At 68.1% G+C, this 8,404-nt stretch overlaps 1 protein-coding gene across 2 annotated transcripts; it reads right to left on the bottom strand.

Moving 5' to 3' along the window:
• Positions 1–278: 278 nt before the first annotated feature.
• LOC114001427 (collagen alpha-1(XVIII) chain-like) lies at positions 279–8,382 on the bottom strand. Of its 2 annotated transcripts, none has more exons than XM_027746566.2 (23): positions 6,492–8,382; positions 6,135–6,274; positions 5,732–5,803; positions 5,529–5,591; positions 5,372–5,446; positions 4,926–5,141; positions 4,369–4,731; positions 4,041–4,160; positions 3,912–3,965; positions 3,649–3,675; positions 3,215–3,316; positions 2,988–3,032; positions 2,750–2,821; positions 2,605–2,646; positions 2,465–2,492; positions 2,190–2,239; positions 1,971–2,105; positions 1,781–1,843; positions 1,573–1,641; positions 1,331–1,399; positions 996–1,190; positions 651–763; positions 279–518 (listed from the first exon to the last, which is right to left on the bottom strand). In XM_027746566.2, exons 1-23 carry the CDS (start codon positions 6,706–6,708, stop codon positions 308–310), a joined length of 2,541 nt encoding a protein of 846 aa, XP_027602367.1. In that variant the 5' UTR covers positions 6,709–8,382; the 3' UTR covers positions 279–307. The 2 variants fall into 2 exon arrangements, with proteins under 2 accessions (XP_027602367.1, XP_039236322.1); XM_039380388.1 differs by having other exon boundaries at positions 2,190–2,314; positions 5,732–5,800.
• Positions 8,383–8,404: the final 22 nt, after the last annotated feature.

The raw sequence follows: 8,404 nt of genomic DNA, 5'->3' as shown, positions 1-8,404 counted from the left end.
CTGCATGTCCCCTTGGCCCCTCCCTGCAGCCAGCCACGTCCCCCCAGAGCAGAGCACAGTGTCATAAAAAACAACGTTTGCATGTCTTTATTTCGGGGCAGTGACAGTGTTGGCACCACCGTGGGTGCAAGGAGGCTGTGGGCACAGCCTGGCATCGCCCCATGGCACAGGGGTCCGTGGGATGGCACAGACAGGGATGACACAGCCCTGCTGTGGGGCTGGCATCCCCTCGGTGCTCCTGCTCAGCTCCAATGCTGCCCACAGTGCTCCCAGGCTGCCTGGGCCGTGTGGCCCGGTGTCCCCGCTGTCACCACATGTGCCGGTAGGGAAAGGCCACCTCGACGCAGAGCACGGCCAGTGGTGTGGAGCAGTTGTGCCGGTGCCCGGCCAGCAGCCGGCCCTGGCCCAGGGGGGTGGCCATGCCCTCAGCCATGCTAGAGCCACGCCAGCCCTGGCAGTCCCAGCGCCGGGCATGGCCCCCCCGCACCGTGGAGCCGTGCCAGGCCAGCCGGTGGGGCCTGTGGGTGGGCACGGGGTCAGCGGGGCACCTCGGGGCACACCCAACTCTTTGCTCCTGCGTTTGAGCAGGGAGGGACCCAGCACAGCCCCCCCACTCCCCTCCCACGCCAGGGGAACCGTTCAGGACTCACCAGAGGGGATCCGTCAGGATGTTGCGCCCGTTGAAGGAGTAGATGGGACCCCGTGGGGTGGCACCAGGTTGACCCTCGAAGAGGGAGCTCCAGGACTTGGCCAGCAGCTGCCCCTGTGAGCACAGGCCATGGTGCTGAGCCGGGGGCCAGGGGGGTGCCCTTGTCCCCACCACGTGTGGACAGTAACTTGCTCTCTGTTCCGGCAGCTCCCCAAAAGCACGGAGCACGGCCGGGGTGCAGCAGCCCCAGAGCAGGACTGGGCAGGGGTCCCACACCCATCACAGCTCACTGGGGGCTGGAGGGGGGTTGTCACTCGCAGCCCCTCCCGGGGACGGGGGTACCTGCCTTCAGGTTGACGATGGGGAGGGTCCTGTCTGTCCTCTTGACGATGGACACCAGGTCCTGGGTGGGGGCCGACAGGAAGGCCCGGAAGGTGCCGTACAGCCCGGCCTCCTGGGACTGCCGGTAGCACTGCAGGTCGGCACCCCGGATCCCGCGCATGTCGCCGGACAGGGGCACGTTGAGGGCGGCCAGGCGGAGCTGGGGGAGAGTGGGGAGGTGTTGGGGCTCTGCTCCCTCTTTCCCGGGGAGTGAGAGGCTCCTGGGGGGGCTGGCCAGGACTGGGGGGCCCCTGGGCACCTCTGCCCCTTCTCCCACCCCCGGGGTCAGGCATTCCTTACAGATGGGATCCGTGGGGCGATGGTGGTTGGTGGGATTTTGGGCAGCCCTTGTCCCTCCTCCTTCTGGACCTGGAATAACACAGCTCAGATCAGTCTGGGGACACCCATCCCTGTGCCATGGGTGGGTGACACCCTCTCCAGACCAACATGACCCGATGCCAGGCTGGCACTGCCCTGTGGACATCCAGCCCACCCCCATGGCATGTCCCTCCCAGCATGGCTGGACCCTGAGCAGGGCTCACCAGCGAGTCCATTGGGGACTGCACAGGTGACACTGTGTTGGGACCTCTTGTCTGCACCCGCTTTGCCTCCTGGATGGAGAGGAGAGGAGAGGGGGATGAAGAGGGAGAGGACAGTCTCATGGTGTCTGTCCCCCCTGGCAGGCAGAGGAGGGCTCTATCCCCCTGCAGGGACATGAGCAGACCCCACATCTGCTCACACGTCCCTCACCTGGTACCGTGGGGTGGAGGCAGAAGGGTCGTCACCAGCCAAGACCGACCGCGAATCCTCCAGCTGCTCAATGACACGAGCAGAGGGACAGGTTAGGGGAAACCTGCTCCTTCCCAGGGGTCTGCTGCCCCAGTGCCAAATCCAGCTCTGGATCCTGTCCCCCCAGCCCCTCGAGGGATCTCCACAGTACCAGGAGGCGGCTCCAGCCGGCGGGGGTCCGGAGGAAGGCGCTGCTCCCCTCCTGCACGTAGACCAGGCTCCCCTCGGGCACGGCACCGCTCGCCTTCACCATCAGCTCCTTGGACCTGAAGACCCACGTCTGGCGCTGGGGGGATGCAGAGGGTCAGGGCCCTGCTGTGGGGTCTGGGGGAGCTGGGGGGAATCACCCATGGCCGCAGCCAGGACACACCCGGGGATCAGTGCGGCAGTCCGATGGCTCCGTCTGACGGGTGTCGGCATCTGGAGAGCCCAGAGAAGGTGGGGGCTCACAAGGTGTCCCAGCGCAGGGCCTGGGTGCTCCCGTGGGAGCTGGCCCTGCAGGGACACAGGGGGAGTGGGTGAAAGCCAGCGGCGGTGCCAGGGACCGGTGCTGACATGGCCCCAACACCCACGGAGGGAGGCAAGACTTCACAAAGGTGTTTTCAAGAGGCTGGAGCCCCTGGAACACCTGGGAAATGCCCTCACCTGCTGCCCAGCCTGGGTCTGGGGCCACCTGTGAAGGCAAATGGGGCCTGTTACTCCTGCTGGGCACAAGGACAGGGACACCCTTCCCAGTGCATGGGGAGGGGACGGGGACTCTTAGGGACAGTGAGGCCATGGCTTACCGGCTGCTTGCAGGGGGGCTGGGCACGGACTGGGTACACCCTCTGGAAGCAAAGACAGGCAGGTTTGGGGGGGCCCTGGTGCTGTGCACACCCACATGTGTGTGTGCTCTGACACAGGAGTGTGCACACCCGCGCTGGGCCTTACGTTGAGGTAGAGGAGACCTGGTGGGCCAGGGGGGCCTGGGGGCCCGGGGGGGCCGGGAGGACCTCGAACACCCTGCAGGAGAGCAGTGTGGAGATTGGGCTGTTTTGGTGCTGCCTTTTCTAGGGCAGCTATAAGACACCCCGCTGCTGCCCCTCGTCCTTCCCACTCCGGTTCCCTCCCAGGGCTTAACATCCCCAGGCTGGGGCAATGCAGACCCCAGCCAGGCAGTGACTCTCACATGGGGGATGATCGCTCCATAAATCTCTGGTTCCTCTTTGCTGTCCTGCAGAGGCAGAGGGAAAAGACTGAGACTGATCTCCATCCTCCAACCCTCCATCCCTCCATTCTCCCCCTCTCCATCCTCCATTCCTCCACCCCAGTTGGGGCTATGGGCCCTGTGGGGTTGCTGGTGGGGTGATCCATGTCCCCAAGGCCAGGCTGGGGCCCCTCCCCCTGAGCACTCACCGTCTGGTACCCTCTGATGGACCCCCAGGAGCTGGGCTGGCTGCCGGTGCTGGGGAAGGGGAGGTGACCTGGTTTGCACCCCTGTTCCCTGTAGCAGCACCCCTGGGTGAGGCAAAGAGAGAGGCAGGATTAGAGCCTGAACTGGGTGCTGGGGACAGGGACTGCTGGGTGCGTGTGTGGGTGCACTGTGTGCTGGCACACGTATGCACACGTGTGTGCCTGTGTGTGTTCTCATGTGCCTCAGGGAATGGTGTCACTCGCCCCCCACCCTGCGCCTCAGCCCATTTGGGGTCTCTGGTGCTGCCTCTAGGATGAGGAAAAGGGTGCTGGGGGAGCAGAGGCAGCACAGGGGACTCAGGGATGCACACTCAGGTGTGGGGGTGGGGACACCCCCCCAGCCAGTTCTCCCCCTGCCACTGCTCATGGCTACAAACCGGCTCTCCAGGGTCACCCTTTTCTCCCTGGAAGGAAAATAAGAGATCGTGTCAGCACCTGGCTCTGGGGGTCCCCTGGCCCCCCAGCCCCCCTCACCGTACTGTGCCTCATGCCCCAGGGTACCACCTGCCCACTGCCAGGACCCCTGCCTGCAGTGCCCACTGCCCAGCTCACCCCCTGCCAGGACCCCTGCCCGCAGTGCCCACTGCCCAGCTCACCCCCTGCCAGGACCCCTGCCCGCAGTGCCCACTGCCCAGCTCACCTTGGGGCCCGGTGCCCCGGCCAATCCACGGTGCCCTCCATGGCGCAAGTCACACTGCAAGGAGAGGACATTGGGATGAGTGTGGGGTGCCTCCACCCCAGCACCTGCAGCCCAGGACCCCCTACTCACCCTGTAGTCCCCCGGTGGTCCTGGAGGCCCCATGGGACCGGGCATGCCTGGGGGCCCTGTCTCTCCGGTCCGGCCAGGGCTTCCCGGCATGCCTGGCAGTCCATATTCACCCTTCTCTCCCTATGGGCACACGGTACAAAGTGTTGAGCGTGGGGGCTGAGCCCCCGTTTGCCCCCAGGCCCCACAGCGGCAGGGCTGGGGCTGCCCCAGAGCCCTCCGAGGGCTCAGTGCTGGGGACTGCTCCCCTGGGGCAGGGTAAGGGCCCGGTGAGCCTGGGTGCCCTGTCCCACCCCAGGGCCATGGATGGGCTGGGCTGGGATGCCCTTACCTTTAGTCCTGGGAATCCTGGCTCCCCTCGGAGCCCTGGTTTGCCAGGGAGTGATGCAGGTCCTGTGGGACCGGGGGGTCCTTCGTGCCCTGGCACCCCGGGGGGACCCTGAGGCCCTGGGAGCCCTGGTGCCCCCGGGGGTCCGTCTGGCCCAGCCGAGCCTGGAGACCCTGGAGTTCCTTCAGCCCCGGGGAAACCGGGTGGTCCCACAGCCCCTGGAGGGCCGGGGGGTCCCGGCTTTCCCTCCCGCCCAGGGACCCCCGGGGGGCCATCATGGCCTGGGTAGCCTGGGGGTCCGGGCATGCCGGGCAGCCCAGGGGGGCCTGGGGGTCCCGGGTTTCCCACAGGGCTGGAGGGTCCCAGCTGCTCGTCAGGTTGGAGGGAGAGGAGAGAGCAGGGTCAGTGAACCGCCGTGTCCCATGCCCTGGCCCCCTCCCCTGGGCTGCCCACCCGCACGACCGCGTCCCCCAGCCCTCCCTGTCCCCGCCGGTCCCGCCGGGAACGACACCGCGGGCGGCACCGGCATCACCCGCCCGTGTCCCCGCCCCGGCGCTCACCTCGTTCTCCAGTCCCTCGGGGAGGGCGGCAGGCGCGGGTAGGCTCCTGGCTCCCCAGGTGCCTGGGGGTCCCGGGGGTCCCGGGGGCCCCGGAGGACCCGGGGGCCCCCGGGGACCCTGGTGACCTGGCTGTCCTGGGCTGCCAGACTTCCCTCTGTCTCCTGAAATTCCGGGCTGGCCTCTCTCTCCGGGGAACCCACGGTCACCTTTCTCTCCCTGTTGAGGAAAGACAGATCCTGGCTCTGGGCTCCTGGCACTTCCCTCCACTAGAGCCCACCAGGGAGACCTGCACCCCCCCGCCCGTGGCCACCTGAGTCACCCCCCAACTCAGACCCCAAAGCCAAATCCTGAGCAAAAAGAGTTTTGCATAGACAAAAGAGCATCTTGCAGCGTGTCTCTGTGGGCCCCCGCACACCCCTGCCCCTCCCTGGGAAGGACCACCCCACCTTTGGGCCGGGAGGGCCGGCACGGCCGGGAGGGCCGGGGTGCACGGGGCAGACACAGTCAGAGCCGTTGTGCACCTGGAGAGGGAGAGAGAGGTGGGCTGAGGAACCTGAACCTGACTGTTGGGTCCAACAGGGGTGCCCTGTGCCCACCCCTCACCTGGAGGGCAGGGTCCATCTCCGGGGCTGGGGGCACCCCCCGGGGCAGCCCCTTCGTTGTCGTCTGTGTGGAGGAGAGGAAGGGCTGAGTGTGAGACCTCTGAGCACCATCCCTGTCCCTCCCTGCCAGTCCCTCCCACTTGCCAGGGTGCCCATCCCAGGCTGCCCCTCTCATCCCCCTGGGGACCAGGACCCCTCCACCACCTGGATCTGCAGGAACTCCTCTTCCACCGCGCTCCCCTCGAAGATCTCTGGGGTGGCTGTGGGTCGGTGCTGCTGGGGTGGACAGGGAGTGCTCAGTGTGGGGTTCGGGGGGTCCCGAGAGGCAGGTGGGACCCTCCCGCAGTCGTGGCTGCCTCCAGCCCAGGGTGGGGGCCCAGCCCCAGCACTGTCGTGGGGCTGTGCCATGTGGGGGACACCGGGAGCTGCTGTGGCTCCTTTCCAAGGGGAGTCACTCTCAGGGCCAGAGCAAGGCACAGTGCCCAGGCTGGTGTGTGCAGGCAGGGCACGGATAAGGGGAAGGACATGGCAAGGTGCCCAGCAGCAGCTGGGGAGTTTTTGGAGGGCTGGAGGAGCTGGAAGGGAGATACTGCCCAGAGAAAGGCACCTGGCCTCGTGTGCGTGGTGGGGCATGGCCTGGTCCTTTTGCTGTTCCCCTGGTGAGGTGGTCCCGGCGTCTGGGGACCTTTGCCAGAGGGGGTTTGCTCAGCAGCACCTTCCCCGTGGGTTCCATGCTGGTCTCTGCATCTGCAGGAGCAAAGAGGTGATGGGGCAAAAGGTGGCAAGGCTGGAGAGGGGCTGGGGTGGCACAGCACTCCCAGTTCCCAGCACCTGCCATGGCCACAGCAGTGCCATCAGCAGCCCCAGACCCCAGCACCCCACACCTCGCCCTCCACCCTCCGAGTGCCCCCTCCATGCTGGGGTGCAGGAATTTGGGGTGCTGCCCCCATCACACCCTGCCTACCTTCCTCTCCATCCAGGGTGGGGGTGGTGAGGCTGGTGCCAGGATCCAGGGTGGTGTCCTCCGAGCCCAGGTAAAACCACTGGGCCGTGGCAGGGCACAGGCGCCCGGCCAGCACCAGGAGGATGCAGAGGGTGCGGAGGAGGCCCCAGGCGCTGCCGGACCCCATGGTGCTGCCTCTGGGCCCGGCTGCTGCCCAGGATGGGGGTCCTTGGCTCATCCCGCTCCCTGCTCCGTCTGTGCCCGCAGCCCCACACAGCGCCCGCAGTTATCACAGCGGCCCCTGACACGCCCCTTGCCCGCCCCGGCACCCACACCCCACGGACCACATCCGGCAGGTGCTGAGCACCGGGGCTGGGGGCACAGGGCTGTCCCGTCACAGGCAGGGAGCTGGGCTGCACCAAGCACCAAACACCAGCACTGAGCCCCCGCTGTGGCCACAGGGCTGTGGTTGGGGTGGGGGCAGCACGGCTGTGGGGGGCACCAGCCCAGCCCCGCTCCATCTCACAGGATGGTGCTGGGGCAGGGACCTGGAGGAGCAGTGCCTGGGCAGAGGAGGGGCCGCTGGCGCTGCCTCTGTCCGCAGACACAACAGACTCCCCAGCAGGCGCGCGGCACTGCCAAGGCCTGATAAGGTGCTGCAGCCTGAGCGGGGCCGGGCACCTGTTTGGGTTTGGTCCCTACTGGGACACCGAGTCAAGGCTGGTGCCTCTGCCCTGAGTCATGGCCACAGTGCCAGGCAGGGCAGGGGCTCAGAGCAGCACCATGTGAGGATGCCTTATGGGGCCCCTGCTGGGGCTGAGAGGGGAGAAGGGGGGCTGGGGAGAGTGGGGGACAGAGAACCTGCCTGTTCCTGTCCTGCCTGCCCTTAGCGCTGTCCAGCTCACCCGCACAGGAGAGAGAAGGTTGTCCTGAGAGCACCTGTGGCAGTGCCACCAGTGCCACCCGTGCTGGCACTCAAGCCTCAAAATACCAGTTTGAGCATTAGATGTGCTCACCCGTGACACAAGTTGGGGGTTCTCAGCCCAGGCCCTGCATTCTAGGCGGCTCTGCTCCTCTTATCCCACCCACTACACTGATCCCCACACCAGGGCCCCACAGGGCCACCCCCGCCATGTCCAAGACCTCCCTGCAGTGCCCACGACCCCCTTGCCGCACCCAGACGGGTTCCCCCGGCTGCCCCAAGCCCGGTGCTGGCTCAGATGCCCCAGGGCGCAGCTCGAAGGTCATCAGCTCGGGGACCTCCCCCCAGGGCACAGGGACCGCTCCCCGCCATCTCCCGGCCTCCCGCCGTGCCGCCCCCGCCCGGTGCTGCGGGGACTGGCGGGACCGGGGTCCCGGAGGGATGGCGGGGCTCCCTGGGGTCCCGCCCGCTCCCGCTTTTCCCGAGTAGCCACTAGGTGCCGGCAGCCTTCAACCTATCTCGGACTGTGCGGGGCGGGGGCCGCGGGGCCGCGGGTGCGGGAACCGGGGGCAGGTGGGCGCGGGGACCCGGCGGGGCCGTCCCGTACAGACGGGGGCCGAACCGCCCGGGATGCTCCGTTGCCAGCAACGCTTTTGGTCCCGCCGGGGCCCCCCGCGTCCGGAGCCCACCTCGGGGTTCTTGCCCGCATCCCCCGCGGTGCAGCCCCGCACGGTGTGTGTGTGTCCCCAGTTTATCCCAGTTGCTCTCGGGACCGAGCAGGGTGTCGGGGCGGCCGGTGGTCTGCGAAGAGGCGCGGGGCCGGGAGGGCTCCAGGCCGGCTCTCCGCTCTGCCCGGCGCCGGAGCCGCCCCGCCGGTGGCCCCGCTGCTGAAGCCGCCGCCGGTGCCGGTGCCGGTGCGGCCGCCGCCGGGGGGAGCGTCGCTGCCCGGTGGGTCCCCGGTGGCGGCGGGGGCGGCCCCGCCGGTGGCCCCGGTGGCGGCGGCGGGAGGTGT

The sequence above is a fragment of the Pipra filicauda genome, unplaced genomic scaffold (genome assembly GCF_003945595.2).
Source record: "Pipra filicauda isolate LSUMZ 115617 unplaced genomic scaffold, ASM394559v2 scaffold193_size2426894_pilon, whole genome shotgun sequence".
NCBI classification, from domain to species: Eukaryota; Metazoa; Chordata; class Aves; order Passeriformes; family Pipridae; genus Pipra; species Pipra filicauda.
The sequence above is the reverse complement of the archived record's forward strand: the minus strand, read 5'-3'. Positions and strand labels throughout refer to the sequence as shown.